Consider the following 18,527-nt stretch of genomic DNA (forward strand, 5'->3'; position numbering starts at 1 on the left):
CTGATGGTTGCACTGATTTGTTGCTTTTCAGTTGATTCATATTTTAAAGCATTTGTTGGGTAGGAGAAGGTACTAATTTGTCCAAATTACTGTTTGAAGTTATGACATTACATTAAGGTTCCATTAGTTAATGCATTAGGTGTCATGAACAAAAAAAATAACAATATATATATTTATATAAAATTGTATTTCAAATTTAAAAGTTAAATATATATATTAGGGCTGTCGATTTAACGCGTTAATTCAGTGCGATTAATTTTATTAAAATTAACGCGTTAAAAAAAATTAAACCAATGAATTGCAATGCAGCCGGACTGTAACAAGAAAGATTCCTGAGAAATGCAAGCATATAGTACCACCTGTTTACACCAGAGGGCAGTAAGTGAAACTTCAGCTGTATGAGCACATGCAGTTTTTACTGAGAAGGAAACAACCCCTCTGCAGACAAAACAAACATGCATTACATTCTTGTGTTCAAAACACTTGATGGAGCACAAATTTGATCTAAGGAATCTCAAGATGTGTTCTAAGTATAAAACTATATTTAACTTGACACAGTGACCTCAACATTTTATGTTTATGACGCAATGCACCCGAGACGCTACACAAGTATGTCTGACCCATGTGTTCATTGATGGGTTCTTAAACAAGCCCTCATAATAAATCTCCAACTGATTGACAAATTCACTTGTGAAATGGATTGCTGTGAACTGTATGCCAATGATTGACTTATGTTCAATAATATGGTAGTAAACAATACATTGTATTCTAAAGATGCTTTTTGTCTTATCAATGATTAACTCTTCTGCCACAAGAATGTAATGCATTATAATTATCTGAATATTTTTTATTTTATATAAAATTATATATATATATATATTAATCTTTGCCAATGTTATTCTTTTTTAAATGTCTTTGCTTGTTCATGTAATTTCATGCATTAGCTAATTTTAACTAATTTTACATTTGAATTACAGTTTTAAAATGATTATTAGTATATGTTGAAATTAACACTAAGATAAATAAATGCTGTAAAAGTATTGTTCATTGTTAGTTCACGTTAACTAGTCTAGTTAATTTATGCTAATGAATGGAACCGTATTGTAAAGAGTTAAGTTACAGCCTATTGGCAGGTCACATGATCCTATCAGTACTAGCAATACTAGTTCGCGCTAATCAGAGGGGAAATTATCAGAAACTCATTACGGAAATCAGTTACTGTCCCTTTATAATGTATTTTCTGCTTTCTTTACTGATCATTTATGTCTGTCTTGTTTTTGGTGATTTCTTCTGTAATTGCATTTTGTCTGTAAGTTAGATGTAGTTTACCTTTTTGTAGAATAGGCAGTCTACTTTATTGTTTATTACATCATATTGCATTGTAGTCCACTTGTTGTATGAGTTAGCGTTAGGCCTTGATTATTAAATAAAATATTTTAAATCAAAGCACAATACTAAATCTAGTCTCATGTGTCATGCATTCTATTCTATTCTACTGTATTCTATACTATTCTAATCTATTCTATTTTACCCACACCTTGTGTGGAGGTAATGTACTTTCTCCCAATCGCTTTACAACTCTTGTGACTTTTATTTTGAAATATGCAGCGCGTTCAACCTGCACGTCAGCATTCGCTCAAACACATGCGCAGTGCGCGCGCTTCCTCTTCTCATTATTTGTAGTATCCTGCATATCAATGTAGCTAGTTATTTTTGTATTATTTGTCTCTGCTCACATCTCGTTACTTCATGCTTACTTTCCTGTTCTCCGCCGTTTTTTGCGCCACATACCTGTCTCCGATCATCAGTCATGTTAAAGGCAGAGACTTCACTGAGCAGGAAATGTCTCATTACAGGTGAGATTTATGTACACTACATTAAATATTGACATGTAATAACTGTTTAAGATGGCCATGGTGTAGTTTGTACTATGTCACGACTGGATCTATTCCCTCTTTGTTAAAGAAGGACTATTTACTGTCAGTCTATCAGCTTTGCCATATGGTCCATATATAAATACACAACAATCAGCAGGATATTCAATGTCTACTACACTAGTGACTTAAAGGACAAGCTTGCTTGTCACTTGTATAAGTGTAATGCTTTGTAACTAGTGGCTTATATATACTGCTCTGGAGAACATTGAAAGTTAGCCCTTGTTAAAGCTGTTTAACATTTTTTGTTTGTATTTGTCTCAATAGGGACAGAATAAAGTCAATGTTTTATCATGCCTACAACAGCTACTTGGAAAATGCCTATCCTTATGATGAGTTGAGACCACTGACATGTGATGGACAGGATACATGGGGCAGGTACAAACTTTTAGTAGAAATAAATTCCTTACATTTATCCCTGTTTCTTTTATACAATATAATGTATTTTTGGCCCAGAACTGAACATACAGTTGGAAAGGATCAGCAAAGTTTATTTTCTCATGAGTATCTATCCAAAAACTTCTCTCATATCTTTCTTTCAATTAAATAGACCAAAACTCTGTTTGTGATTGTGATTGAGTTTGAACATCTGTAGGTGAATCTCACAAAACCAATCAAGAACATTTCTGTATTTATTTCTCCCCAAAAATAATAATAAAAAAGAAACATGAAACTGCATTTGGCAGACTATTGTGCATTGTGACATTATTTTCACAACAATTAGGTATATATAAAATTCTCTCATCTTTTACTCACCTACATGCGACCCCAGATGTGTAAGGCTTTTTTTTTTCTTCAGCAGAACATAAATTACGTTTTTTTTTATATATATATATATTTCTGCTCTGTAGGTCCATATAATGCAAGTGAATGGTGAAAAGGAATTCGAAGCTCCAAAAAGCACATAAAGGCAGAGTAAATGTAATCCATAGGGCTCCAGTAGTTAAATACTTGTCTTCAGAAGAAACATAATAGGTGTGTGTGAGAAACAGATCAATATTTAAGTACTTTTTTTACAAAAGAAACCTTTGACCAGCCCCAACCAAAAAAAACAAGAAGAAGAAATTGAAAGTGGTGATTGATATTTAAAAGGACTTAAATATCAATCTGTTTCTCACCCACACCTATCATATTTCTTCTGAAGACATGGATTTAACCACTGGAGTGCCTTTTATTTGCTTTTTGGAGCTTCAAATTTCTTTTCACCCTTCACTTGCATTGTATGAACCTACAGAGCTGAAATATTGTTCTAAAAATCATAATTTGTGTTCTGCAGAAGAAAAACGTTCACACATTTTTGATGATGTGAGGGTGAAGAAATGATGAGAGAATTTTAATTTTTGGATGAACTATTCCTTTAAATTGTCATAATAATAAAAACATCCTTTATGTCCTAAAATGTCTTGATGGTCATAAAACAGGCCCTGAGGTAATATAATATGTATAAAGGTTATTTATATTTTATTTCTGGGTGAAATGTTTACATGAGATTCACCTTATGAGCATACAGTTTTCATTTCTCCTATCAAAGAAATGATCATGATATTGAATGTTTAGATGTTATATATTATTAGTGTGTAACCTTTCTATTTCTCTCTCATTTCTTCAGTTTCTCCCTCACACTCATTGATGCTTTGGACACATTACTGGTAAGACAATTTCATTAAATAAAATTCTTAAATTACATTTTGTGGTTTTCCTTGAGTTCACAGGCAGGTGTTTTGTGTACCTTTCTCCTTCCTGTTCACAGATTTTAGGAAACCACACAGAGTTTCAGCGTGTGGCCACTCTGCTTCAGGACACGGTTGACTTTGACACTGATGTGAATGCGTCTGTGTTCGAGACAAACATACGAGGTAACACCTTGAGAGTGTGTAGCCTTTTAGGCATGAAAGATTACAACTCATTAAACCTGCAGTACTGGTTTCTTGTTTGTTTCAAAATAAAAGTCCTAGGCATTGTGGTGTCATTGTGTTTGACATTAAAACAATGCTATCCTAAGTTTCACTCTAGTGTATGCTTTTTTTTTTCTGGTCATTTGATCAAATGTGCTTCCCTGCAGTGGTTGGGGGGCTTCTGTCGGCCCATCTGCTTTCCAAGCGTGCTGGGATGGAGGTTGAGGAGGGCTGGCCCTGCTCTGGACCCCTTCTGCGCATGGCAGAGGATGCTGCCCGCAAACTGCTGCCTGGTGAGTGAGTTGATAACTATGTCAAAACCATATTATTAAGTAATATGGCAATTATATTGCTATCTGAAGTGTGTTGTTATACCACTTAAACTAAGCCAAATGTTTTGTTTACAACATTGAGCGAATATAATGTTTTTGTTTTGTTTATGTGTTTTCTATTGTTACGCCATTTTCTGTGTAATTAGATTTGGGATATACTTATCCTAATCTGGCATGCTCTATAGTGTATATAGGAAAGATATCATGTGTATATAGGCTAATCATGCTGTCAATCTAATATGTTCCGCCCCTTTTCAGCATTCCAGACACCCACAGGGATGCCATATGGTACGGTAAACCTACTGAGGGGCGTTAATCCCACTGAGACACCAGTCACCTGCACTGCAGGAGTGGGCACCTTCATCCTGGAGTTCTCCACCCTCAGCCGACTCACTGGGGATCCTGTATTTGAGGATGTGGCTCGCAAAGCTCTCAGGGCGTTATGGAGAACACGCTCGGACATTGGCCTGGTAAAATCTTTCGGTCAAGAAGTTTGCCGCACATTTTACATTTACACACTTTAAGTAGCACATATCCTAAATTCTTTGGTTTTAGCGCCATCTTTTACTGAAAATATATCTATCTGTCGCTATCTGTCTTTCTTTCTGTCTATCCATCTTTCTAACCATCTGTCTGTATATCTGTCTGTCTGTGTATGTACGTATATCCGTCTGTCTGTCTTTCCGTCTATCCATCTCTCTATTAGTCTGTCTTTCTGTTTATCCGTCTGTCTGTCTATCTGTCTTTTTGTCTGTCTGTTAGAACAATAGATTTCAGTACTACTCTCTGTCTAAAACATATTGTATATGCATTGTATATTATACAGTTAGTTGTACTGAATCCACCCAGAAAGGTCTCTTGGCAGATGTTTATGCTTTGACCCCAACCCTTTAACAAAATTTACATTCAAGTTTTAGCTGGTGCTTTCTTACCAAAGTGTTCATCTGCTTAAAAGCAATTACTAAGACACACTGGTTTAAAAAAATAAAAGGTAAAGTCCACATTTTTACAAATGATACCAATTAGCTGAAAAGTTGTGGAAAACAGATCAATATTATTGGAATCCTTCCATTCTTTACCTGGATTAAATATTCCACAAACAGAGCCATAAAGCTTACAAAGCTCCAGATCTGATTTAAGTTCACACTGCTTGCATTTTGCTATTTAACATAATTCTAGCTTTTTGCTAACTAGATAACACTGGATCACTGGAGTGACCCCTCCTTTGTGACCTGTACCGTCTTTTCAGGTGGGCAACCATATAGATGTCATCACCTCTAAGTGGGTTGCTCAGGACGCAGGGATCGGGGCTGGAGTGGACTCATACTTCGAGTACCTTGTGAAGGGAGCCATCATGCTGCAAGACGAGGAACTGCTAAATATGTTTCACGGTAAAAATGCAGTTGTTGATATACTGTAGCATCCCACTAACTGCGGTTATGTTAGATAAACATTGCATGCAATCGATGCTTGGCTATTTATTTGGATGAAAATCGCAAATTCAAACAAAAGTGGCTAATATTGTTCATGGTTACTGACTGTGTTTTGTCCACTAATTGCTGTTTACATTTTCTTGCTTACATGAAAATATTATCAACTTTCAAATGTGTGTTGCAGAATATGATAAGTCCATAAAGAACTACACTAAGTTTGATGATTGGTATCTATGGGTGCAGATGCATAAGGGAACAGTGTCAATGCCTGTGTTTCAGTCATTGGAGGCATTCTGGCCAGGATTGCAGGTGAGATAGCAGACACTCAACCATACGTAACACCACGATGTCTAATTTTTATATGGTAATACAAAATATAGCTATGTCTGGATTTCTCTTGTTTTATATTGTGTTTATATACATATTTGCACTTGAGAGGAGAATTCCTATGGCATCTTGATAAAATTAACTGTGCATGTTTTTTTGTATTCTTTTTTTTAATGCCAGAGCTTGATAGGTGATATTTCCAGTGCAACGAAGACCTTCCATAACTACTACACTGTGTGGCGTCAGTTTGGAGGTCTCCCAGAATTCTACAGCATTCCTCAAGGGTACACGGTGGACAAGCGAGAGGGCTACCCTCTACGCCCAGGTATCTATAATACACCTGGCATGAATTTGCTACCGGATACACAGTAAAACAAATAAACAAAAATTAAGATACAATAAAATCCATAATTCCTATAACATTCTATTTAATACTACTCCAACACATTACTCCCATAGATGTTCATTAGGAAAACAGCAAACACATGTCAGTTGAAAATGTTGGACAGCAACAGTTGCTAAGATAGGATTGGTCTGTATCACTTAAGGCAGGGCTTCACAAAGGGTCAGTCGAGCTGGTTCATTTGATTCATGACTTAGTATGGTTTTATGAAGAACTTTATGACATAAAAATTCCATTAATTTTCTTCATAGGTGAATTTATCTTTAACGATAAATGACAAACCAGATGTAAGCTCCAAGGTTATTAATCGATGGAATATATTTCTGATAAAGCCATCAATCCATGTTATTTCAACTTTATTTAAAAAAAAGAATAATTTAATAGCGTATTTTCTTGGTGATCTTGAAGAGAAACGCTCCACCAATCAGTGATTTGTTGCTAGCAATCCACTGCAAAAACACTTCAGCGCCCACCCTCTTTCATGAATAACTACTTATATTTGTGAATACATCTCAATATTTTAAATATAGTTAAAAAATATTCTTTATGTAAGGGGTATAAATTATTAAAAAAAAGGATATAAAATCTTATTACAAGACTACTTGCCAAATAAATAAATAGTTGCACATGAAACACTGATTTGAGTTCTTTTATTAGCTTACTTGTAGAGATCGCACAGTGATCCAAGGAGCAGGAAAGATGGTGCAGATACCCGGATGAGCGGTCTGATATGTAATTGTGCGGTTGTTACTTACAGATATCAGACCACTAGATGGCACCATTGACCAGTCAGAATCAAGTATTCCAGAGAGGCATGTAATAACTGAAGTTAACATGCAACTTTTGATTTAAATAAATGTGTTTGTATATGTTGAAATTAACATGCTTTTCATTGTTAGTTCATGTTATTTAGACATGAACAAATGTTAACGACTACAACTTTTTTGTAAAGTTTTATCAAAGAATTTGAAAATCTGACAAAAAAACTATACATACAAAGCATGTGTACATAATGTATTTAATGGGGGGAATTAACTACAATCCCATGAAGCATTGCAAATTATGTAATTGAAGTAAAAATGATGCTTGATTATAAGTATTTAATGCACAATGAACAATTTATTTTTAATAAATTAACATTAACAAAGAATAGTAAAGGCTGTTTAAAAGCAGATTTTGAGTTCATGATAACTGATGCATTTAGTAATGTTAGCAAATACTGTACAATGTTATTGTAACTGTTGCCAATTCGTTTTGCTTCTAATCAAAGTTTGTAATTTACTTTGGAGCTGGTTCGATTGATGACTTGATGGTTTTATGAAGAACTTTATGACATCCATATGGTAAACAAAAAATCAGAAAAATACTTCCTTAACCAAGACAGCTGAAAAAGTGAGCAGGCACTGTTGCACGTTATTGTCTCTAATGGAAAAACTTAGGAATATAGTTTATAGTATAGTAGAAAAGCTTTGTGTCTTCATTTACATAAATGAAATTGAAGTAATCACTATGTGTGTGTTATTTTTACAGAGTTGATAGAGAGTGCCATGTATCTGTATAAGGCCACTGGTGATCCAACATTCATTCAGCTTGGCCGGGATGCCATTGAGTCAATAGACAAAATCAGCCGTGTGAACTGTGGTTTTGCCACTGTGAGTATTTCAGAGTGTCTCAACTTTTCACAGTGTTTTAGGTTTTAATTTATGAAACAAGAGATGTACTGTTCAAAATTAAAATTATTTAGACTCTTTCTGATTGTCAGACATTAGAACATGTCCATAGTTAATGTGAAAACTTACTTTGAGACTCACTTTGAGACCAGTTAGTTGAACATGACTGTAAAAGTGGGTCAGAAAAGCAACGTTAGTCTCAGATCATTTGTTCGTACATTTCTGAGTGTGGCTTAAGTGTCCAAATACTGTCTGGGTCCACTGTATTTGAACTCGAAAATGAATAAATAATGAATATCATTTTGCTTCGGACAAAGGTGAAGGACGTAAGGGACCATAAATTGGACAACCGTATGGAGTCCTTCTTCCTGGCTGAGACCATTAAATACCTCTACCTCCTCTTTGATCCTGAGAACTTCCTTCATAACACAGGCACAGATTTTGAACTCGGTGGTGTGCAGGGAGACTGCATACTAAGTGCGGGGGGATACATCTTTAACACGGAGGCCCACCCGCTGGACCCCGCGGCGCTCCATTGCTGTAGCCGAGACCAAGCTGAACGCAGGGAACTCCAGGACATACTCAGTTTCTCAGAACAACTCAGGCCTCCCATGGACCAGTTAGATGAGACTACAGGGGACAGGGACTCAAGAAATGGTGGCTCCCGAGAGAGCATAGCACTAAAGCCAGGAGAGAGAAGTAAACCTGTGCTCTCCTGTCCCACTCAGCCTTTCAGTGCCAAATTGGCTGTTATGGGTCAAGTGTTTTCAGACAACTCATGAACAGACTTTATTCTCAACAATGTGGAATGATGTAGATTATGTTTGTAATTTAACTTTGGAAAGATTAAATTTTTTCTAAATATGTGTGGATTTTTTCCCACCACCTTTTATAAAAAAAAGTTTTAGAAGACAAAGTTGCATTTAGTACTGTCATTTTAATAATAACACTTTCAGAAAGTTTTCATCAAAACATTTCAGGTTTGGATTAAAAGAATCGCTAAAATATAGCTGCAAGCAGCAATGATAGGGTCAAGCAAGACAGTAGGCAGACTCAGGCAGGGTATGGTCAAAGTGGCACTTTCAATACAACATGGTGTGTGTAATAAATTGCATTTTATGTAAGAATTCTATGGAAAAACTGGTATGATTGTACTATGTATGACCTAAGAAAACTAAAGAGTGATGATTCAAAAGTTATGAGCAAAAAAGCAATTTTTGGCAATTGCCAAGTTTCATTCCAATGTGCCAAAATGTTGTGAAGATTTAGTCTCACATACAGCTTGATGTCTTAATTCATTACTGTTTTAAATGCAAAAAGGTTGGTACATCAAAAGTCTACTAACCCGAGTAACTTTTTCAAGATTATTTGAGAGAAATAAAAAGAAAAATTAATATAATATTTATAGACCACAGACCTCAAAATTTTTAAGTAAAAACATGCAGAAAAGAGCAGGGGAGGGAAGGTTTTTGTTTTGGACCTCTTGAATTCAAGCAACACTCCTAACTAATTAATTGTGAAAGTTGTGCCAAATATTTTACAAATATTGTACATATCCTCATACTCATTCAGTCGTACAATAAGGGAATAAAGGAAGTCAATTATCCACTTAATAGGCCACACAAAACCAAACACTGCTGCTTAACTGAGATTTGAACGCTAATGCTACTGTTTCATGCTAATCAGTTCAATAGCAGTTTGGCATTCAGTCTGAAAAGTGTCGTTAATCTTCACGTGAGAAAGAAAAGCCAGAGAGCACAAGTTTATTATGAACATGCCCTCAACATGTTGCCCATTTTTACTAACCGTATTGCTAGCATAAACTGAGAATGGCACAATGGTAGCTCTTTACAAAGCCTCTATACTTGTGTATGTGATTAGCTGCTTGTACTTAATTTGAGGCCAATAAATTGACCTGGGAGATTGGCAATTTCAGATAGCACACATTATCGTAGCAGCTCCACAACTTCAGGTAAAGGCTATTCCCACTGAATTATTTTATTGTTTGACTGTTAGCGTGTTAGCATAGCATGTTACTTTTGTAACTCCTTAATTCATCTTAGCATTCTGGAACAAAACATCACACATATAGGCCTAATGAGGTACCATGAATGAAATCCACACAAATTGGTTCTTGTGAAAACAGTGGGCAGTAAATAGTACATTTAACAGCATTTGACAATGAAGGGAATTTTTATAATTTCTAATTTTATAATTCAGCTTTCTCTTAACTATCCAAAGATTTTGATGCACATGTTTGCAATTGTTAACCCTGGGTCATCTTGTTTCACATAGGCAGGGTTTTGCATGGCATGCTCTGGGGCAGGGTTTCATTTCCCAGGGTGAAAGAGATGCCAACTCTCCTTCAAATGTGCAAGTATGAAACGTTGCTTAACCCAGGGTTAAGCACAGTGTGAAAAGCCAATTAGATTTAATTCAAATTACAATTATTTCAATATACGTGTATGACTAATGTGTTGAGTGCAGTCATTGACCAACCCAGCAGAAGAACAGCAGATAATCATGCACAAGAGAGATGATCTAGCTATGTCAGGTCAGCTAAATAACAAATCATTAGAAATCTAGGTAAACTGAGCTTTTTTGAGGCACACAAAACCACAAATCTTTACAAAAGCACTTCCTTAGACAAAAAGCTCTTGAACTTCTCTAGGGTTTCCTGCTTAAGAATTTACTACTAGATTCTGAATTCTGTGAAAAATTACAACACATAATTCTTTGTTCAATTAAATTCAGTGCAATTACAGTCAACTTGCTTGATCAAAGTAGCTTGAGCTGCTTCTTAAACTCAAGGGTTTTTCACAAGGAGATCTTTATCTCAAACTCCGTCTCATGCTGATCATATCCATCACACTCTTGGCCAATGCTGGTTTTGCTGTTAAAACCGTGTGGCCATGTAGGAGCTTCTGCAATCAAAGGAACACCAGAGAACTTTCCCGTTCATTTTAGAATACCCTTCCTCTTACTCATTAATTATACCTATTCTTTCCACATCTTCAACAGTCATTGCTTTGCCATTTACAAACTGCTCAGAAAGCTGTGTACTTAACCTGATTAAAGAGTTTCTTCAGAATGGATTTCTTGGCAGTTTCATGTGCTGGGTATGGGATTGAAGAGGTGACAGGGGAACAGAGTTGTTGGTAGAAGAAGGGTTGTTCTTGGTGAATGTTCTTTCATTGTGATTCTTTCTGGACATGGTGAAGACCCACGGTTGAGTGGATCAATTACCCCTGAGAGAGAGTTGAGACAAACTGCAGTGTCATGGGGGTTGGGACCATTGGATTTTTCATCACACATGGTTGTTGGACAGTTTCGGTTTAACCACCAATGGTTTGCCATGTCCTCCACAGTTGCTCTGTTCTCTACTCTCACAGTAAGCATCCATCTGATCAGTGAACTTGCCACTGTAACAAGAATATGGAATATGGTAGCCTAAATAATCACTCACAACATGACTTCAGTGGGCAGATGAACATAGTTGTATGTATATAGTTATACGACACTTAGTTCTGGTTGTCCGATTTGATTGGCCAAGCTACGTTCAAAGAATGCGGATATTTAGTACAGCACTGGAAGCATCATTGTTTGTATCACTCCTCTATTGTGTTTGCTGCATTCCAAATAATGCTGTGGATTTGAGTTTTTGATAAGTTTTTTTTTTAATAAAAAAATTAACACAAAAGGTGTAAATAACATTTCTAAGGGGAGTGTGTTATAACTGAAAGTAAACAAAATGTCCATGCAGTGATCAGGGGACTCACTAAAGGTCGGGCAGTGCAGAGAAGGGTTTTGTTTAGGTGGGGAAAGGGGTGGTCAGCTGCATGTGCCTTTTCTGGTCCCGTGGATACCACTATAATACACTGCTGTGCAAATCGTATCTGCCACAATTTACACCAGGGTACAAATGGAATGTGTAACTATATTTACAAAGTCTTGGAATTTAATTAAAGATATGTACTGATTTGTGGTGGTGTAGTGGTCTAAGCACCTAACTGGTAATCTGATAATCAGAAGGATGCTGGTTCAAGCCCCACAGCCACCACCATTGTGTCCTTGAGCAAGGCACTTAACTCCAGGTTGCTCTGGGGGGATTGTCCCTGTAAGAAGGGCTCTGTAAGTCGCTTTGGATAAAAGCGTCTGCCAAATGTAAATGTAAATGTTGTGCGTGATAGTAATGTTTGGTTAGTTTGACAAATTATATTCTTTAATTTTTTGTACTTCTGATGCAGTTATTCCTGCATATTCTTATAAACTACAGTTGATATTTTTGCATTTTTAAGCTTTGCACTTTTTTATCCCCTTTTTATCCCCAATTTGGAACGCCCAATTCCCACTACTTAGTAGGTCCTCGTGGTAGCGTGGTTACTCACCTCAATCCGGATGGTGTAGGACAAGTCTCAGTTGTCAGTTGAGACAGTCAATCCGTGCATTTTATCACGTGGCTTGTTGTGCATGACACCGTGGAGACTCACAGCATGTGGAGGCTCATGCTACTCTCCGTGATCCACACACAACTTACCTAAGCTTTACACTTTTGTATAAGTTCACTTGTTTATTTGCACAGTTTACGCTTACTTAGTTATTGATGTTGGGTGTGTTTGGTTAAGTGTACCTGTGGTAGAGGGGCCTCATTTTGAAAAACTGCTTAGAGCCCCCAAAATTCTAGGCTAGACCCTGCCATGAAATAACAATTGCTAGTTACCACTTTTTTTAGTATAGTGTTAAAAATTAGCATTCCTTTTTGAAAGTTGTACATCATTAACTAAAAACACAACTCGCTATTGTCGCAACCCTATGGACATTTTACCTCAGTATTATTTCCAGCATCGGCCACTGGGGACAGTGATTTGAATTTCGGTTGAATATTTTACCGATTATTTTAAGTCCAAGATTACATAAATTACAATTAAATTACAATTACAGTGTAATTGGTGTACAATATAAACACACACATCTATGATATGAAACAGTTTGTGTGTTTTTACCCTCATATAGACGGATGATATTTGGGTGCAAAAGAGAGGTAGTGATTTCAATTTCTCTCTGGATATGAGCTCGATCCAGATCGTCCCTTAAAATGTCCTTTCTAATGGATTTAATAGCCACCTGAAAAAGACAGACAAACAGACATTTTATTAAAAAACACATGTTGTATAATACACACCTGTGCTTTCAGCATTAAAGCACCAACAGTTCTAGAAGGAGGAGATTTTTGGGCAAAGTTGACACAAAAATGCAATAAAAAGATTACAGGAATTCCATGAATTCTGTAAGTATATTACAGAAGTTATTTTTTATCCAGAAATGTCATACCTGGAAATTACAGTATGTACAAGTATATAGTTATACTCCTAGTACAGTATATTGTTAAATACTCCAAAGCAGTAAATACTCAAAAATCTGATTAAAATTATTATTTACACCTGGAAATAAACAGAAAGTTGTAGTTTATTATTATTATTATTGTTATTTACTGTAATGGCCTGTGACATAATTCAGACTACAAATCCAATCTTTTATCCAAGTTTTTCTGACCTAAATAACTTTCCAACAGTCAAATTGTCTGTGTAAAAGTGGCTGACATTTTTCCCTTCACTGAGTCATTTCTTAGCTAATCTCAGAGGTATTGTTCCACTTGTGGCACATGCTGAGGTCTTTTAAGTGTTTCACAGCCCACAGTGAGTTTTGGACCAGCTAACACAAAGCTCAATTGTAATCCAATAGATTCTTACATGTCCAAAATTCCTTTAAAATATTTAACTGCAATCATGCTGTAGCTTAATCGCTGCACGATTTGACATATTGTGATGCTGGACAAAAAACCCTAACCCTAATTATGAGCAATAACAACAGTGATGCTTTCTTTAGCAAACACCAAGAATAAACTCTAAGGAAATTCTTCACATCCTGCTCTCTGTATGGTGATACTGGCAGTGCCATCTGGGAAGTTGCCAAGCAACTCGGACCCCAATCTGAAGATCTGGAGAGATGACTTACTCCCCTGTCACACATGTACTCAGCGCCTGACTCTCTCAGAATGCTTATAGTGTTCGTCTGCAGGAATGCCAGATAACCTCAGGCTTGTGGAATCTGGAATACTTCACCTCTGAGTTCAGATGAGTGACAGAGAACAAGAGAGGGTCAGCTGCTGCTCTAATATTATTGGACAGAGAGATTACTTATTTTTTCCATTTATGTGATATGTTTTAGACTGCGAAAGAGGGCGGACAGCAGGATGGGGAAATATCGCTTTTGTTTTTGTTACATGACAGATTGTAGGATGAATGAGAGGCTAAGAATTTAATTAAGTGTGCTAACATTTGCAGACAAGACACACACTCCACACACAAAGAGCACCTATTGAACAGCCCCCAAAAAATGAATCACTAGCTAAAGATGTGTTGAATGATTGACATAGGGATGTTAAAAACACTAAATACACTTGTCAGAGCTGAGGACAGAGAGGAATGCTGATACACTAGCAAAAACAATAAAAAAAAAAAAAAAAAAAAAAACACTTTTAGCTCCTTAAAAGGTAATAATTCCAGTTACCACGTTTTACAGTGTATTTTCTCCAAAATAGAGGTGGGAAAACCTTAATTGTTTAAGAAAATGCATGACATTTTGCCATTAAGAACAGACATTTTTGTTTAAACTGCATAATCTGTTGACAACAGTCTAGAATTTGGAATTTTCCAAAATCATTCTTAACTGAATCTTGTCAATTAAAGATCAATTCATTTATTTTAACTTTAATTAAAATAAATATTTTTCTCAGTGTTCCCATATCTTTTAGCCCACTAATTTACACACTAAGTCAAATGAGTGATTACTGGAAAAGGTATACAAAAAGCACGTGCACTTACAGACTGCACTACTGTTACGCGTGCAGACAGCGAAGGCAGACGAGGAGAGCGGGTCTAAATGCAAGCTTACTTTATTATAAACAGATAAACACAAAGAAAAAAAACCCACAATGGGGAAATAAACACAAGACAGAGGAAACGGGCAGGAAATACATACCAGGCTAACAACACTCAACGAACGACAAGGAGTGAACAAAAAGCAGGGCTTAAATACACAGTGAGTGATGACTGAATAAGACACAGGTGAGAACAATGAACAAAATGGCAGTGATGATGGCAGGTGGATTCTGGGAAGTGTAGTTCTTTAACAATGACAAGTGAACACGAAGACTAACGGGCTACACAAGGGACAAAAGTGAAAACTAAGGAATGCAAAGGTGACAAAAATGGCAGACAGAGGGCAACAGTGAAACAAGACAAGGAATTCCTAACATAGCCCCCCCTCAAGGATCGGATTCCAGACGTAACATAGTAACATAAAACAAAACAAAAAATGTCCATGACTGGGGGGGGAGCTTGAGGTGGGCAGACAGACCAAGGGGGCAACAACGGGCAGACAGGCAGTCCAGGGGGCAACGAGGGGCAGACAGACAGTCCAGGGGGCAACGAGGGGCAGGCAGACAGTCCAGGGGGCACAGAAGGCAGGCAGGAAGTCCAAGGGGGCACAGAAGGCAGGCAGGAAGTCCAAGGGGGCACAGAGGGCAGGCTTGGGGAACCTGGGAGGAGGCCACTGGACAGGGACTGGGTCAGGGGGCCTGGGAAGAGGCCACAGGACAGGGACCGGGTCAGGAGGCCTGGGGGGAGGCCACAGGACGGGAACAGGGTCAGGAGGCCTGGGAGGAGGCCACAGGACAGGGACCGGGTCAGGAGGCCTGGGAGAAGGCCACAGGACAGGGACTAGGTCAGGGGCCCTGGGAGAAGGCCACAGGACAGGGGCCGGGTCAGGAGGCGGAGCTGAGGGAGGCTCTGGGAGCTCAGGAGGCGGAGCTGAGGGAGACTCACGAGATGGAGCTGAGGGCGGTGGTGCCGTAGGCAGCTCTAGAGGCGGAGGCCTGGAAGGCTCTGGAGGCGAAGCTGAGGGAGGCTCTGGAGGCTCAGGAGGCGGAGCTGAGGGAGGCTCTGGAAGCTCAGGAGGCGGAGCTGAGGGAGGCTCTGGAGGCTCAGGAGGCGGAGCTGAGGGAGGCTCAGGAGGCGGAGCCGAGGAAGGTCTAGAGGCGAAGCCCTGGAAGGCTCTGGAGGTGGAGCCGAGGGAGGTGGCGCCATAGGATTCTTTAGAGGCGGAGCCCTGGAATGCTCAGGAGGCGGAGCAGAGGAATTCGGCGCCATAGGAGGCTTTAGAGTCTCTGGGAGTAGAGCCGTAGGAGGCGGAGCCATATGAGGCTCTGGAATCTCTGGGTGAAGAGCCGTAGGAGGCTCGGGAGGCAGAGCCGTAGGAGGCTCGGGAGCCTCTGGGGGCGGAGCCGTAGGAGGCTCTGGAGGCGGAAGCCTGGAAGGTTCTGGAGGTGGAGCCATAGGAGGCTCGGGAGGCGGAGCCCTAGGAGGCTCGGGAGGCGGAGCCCTAGGAGGCTCGGGAGGCGGAGCCCTAGGAGGCTCGGGAGGCTTGAGTGACTTGAGAGGCGGAGCCCAGGGAGGCTCGAGAGGTGGAGCCCTGGAAGGCTCGAGAGGCTTGAGAGCCAGAGCCCTGGGCGGCTCGAGGGGCTCGAAAGGCTGGAGGGGCGGAGTCCTGGAAGGCTCGAGAGGCCCTAGAGGCGGAGCTCTGGGAAGCTCAGAGGGCGGAGCTCTGGAAAGCTTGGGAGGCGGAGCGCTGGAAAGCTCGGGAGGCGGAGCGCTGGAAAGCTCGGGAGGCTCGAGGGGCACAGGCTCTAGGATGGGCATGACCATTGGCGCTGGCTTTTGGTCAGTCCTGGCTATTGGCGTTGGCCCGGGAACGGTCGAGGCGACAGGCGCTGGCTCAGGGACGGTCGAGGCGACAGGCGCTGGCTCAGGGACGGTCGAGGCGACAGGCGCTGGCTCAGGGACGGTCGAGGCGACAGGCGCTGGCTCAGGGACGGTCGAGGCGACAGGCTCTGGCTGGGTGACCGTGGTATGCGCTGGCTGGGGTTCGCTGACCGCGGCTGACGAGGGCTCTGGCTGGCAGACCGGGGCAGGCGAGGGCTCTGGCTCGCAGACCGGGGCAGGCGAGGGCTCTGGCTCGCAGACCGGGGCAGGCGAGGGCTCTGGCTCGCAGACTGGGGCAGGCGAGGGCTCTGGCTCGCTGGCCGGGGCAGGCGGAGACTGGGGAGCAGAAGCCTTTCCTCTTCTCCTCCTCCGCCGGGCGGACAAAGCTAGCAACGCTGGCTCGTTGGCCGTGGCAGGCACGGAAAGCCCAGTGGCGGAAACCGGGATCGAGAGAGGTGGTTCCCCGGCAGCGAGTTCTCCCAAGACTAGATCCACATATTCCCTCCACGTGAGGTCTCTGGAGTTCGGCAATCCCCTCAGCTGGTATGTTGGTAGCCCGAGCTGGTAGATGGTTTTCAGGGATGTGTCGTCGAAGCCAGTGTGGATGGCAACAGCGGAAAAGAAGTGGGAGTACTCGCGGATGGTCAACTCCACCTGGGTCAGTTCCATCAGGTAAGCTGCTAGATCCACATTGGTCGTTCGTTCTGTTACGCTTGCAGACAGCGAAGGCAGACGAGGAGAGCGGGTCTAAATGCAAGCTTACTTTATTATAAACAGATAAACAAATAAACACAAAGAAAAAACCCACAATGGGGAAATAAACACAAGACAGAGGAAACGGGCAGGAAACACATACCAGGCTAACAACACTCAACGAACGACAAGGAGTGAACAAAAAGCAGGGCTTAAATACACAGTGAGTGATGACTGAATAAGACACAGGTGAGAACAATGAACAAAATGGCAGTGATGATGGCAGGTGGATTCTGGGAAGTGTAGTTCTTTAACAATGACAAGTGAACACGAAGACTAACAAAGAGACTAAGGGGCTACACAAGGGACAAAAGTGAAAACTAAGGAATGCAAAGGTGACAAAAATGGTAGACAGAGGGCAACAGTGAAACAAGACAAGGAATTCCTAACAACACCACAATTTAAATTTGAGGGGTTTGTTTAGCATTTATCCAGAAGTTCTCACTAAATAATGTAGTTAACAAATATGGCGTCAAAAGCTCAATAAACTCATATGAATCTTTATACATTAAAAATATTCTCCCAAACCTGTGTAATGATAATAAAGTTTATAACAGGCTATTATCTGTCTGTGTAGTTATTGGTGTTCCAGACGAGCAGTAAAGAGGAAACTGAGAATGTTTGTCTGTTTTGGTATACACAATGACCTAAAATACCTATAAAACCGTGTTTTTCCAAACTGGGGACCTCTAAATGGGTGTTGTGGGGTCCACAAAACATTTCTGAGAAAAAAAAATGGTTAAGAATTATTCTTCTTCTTATTTTTTATTTGATATTATTATTGTTTCATTCTGATTTCTAAAGACTGGTCAGAAATCATGAGATTAATTTCCCTATTAACAGCCTTTAAAATAATTAAATTAAAACAAAATATATAATTTTGTGGAATTTAAATAAAATTGAAAGTGTTTTAATTCATGCTTTATGCATATAACTTAACATAGATACTCAGTTAACA

The 18,527-nt window shown here is 39.7% G+C and overlaps 1 protein-coding gene across 1 annotated transcript; it reads left to right on the forward strand.

Annotated features, from left to right (window-relative positions):
* The first annotated feature begins 1,649 nt into the window (after nt 1–1,649).
* edem2 (ER degradation enhancer, mannosidase alpha-like 2) lies at nt 1,650–9,320 on the forward strand. Its single transcript, XM_052106008.1, has 11 exons — nt 1,650–1,856; nt 2,202–2,312; nt 3,544–3,583; nt 3,685–3,790; nt 3,997–4,122; nt 4,420–4,631; nt 5,411–5,552; nt 5,779–5,903; nt 6,102–6,246; nt 7,855–7,976; nt 8,312–9,320. Exons 1-11 carry the CDS (start codon nt 1,750–1,752, stop codon nt 8,774–8,776), a joined length of 1,701 nt encoding a protein of 566 aa, XP_051961968.1. The 5' UTR covers nt 1,650–1,749; the 3' UTR covers nt 8,777–9,320.
* Nucleotides 9,321–18,527: the final 9,207 nt, after the last annotated feature.

This window comes from Xyrauchen texanus, chromosome 35 (assembly GCF_025860055.1).
Source record: "Xyrauchen texanus isolate HMW12.3.18 chromosome 35, RBS_HiC_50CHRs, whole genome shotgun sequence".
NCBI classification, from domain to species: Eukaryota; Metazoa; Chordata; class Actinopteri; order Cypriniformes; family Catostomidae; genus Xyrauchen; species Xyrauchen texanus.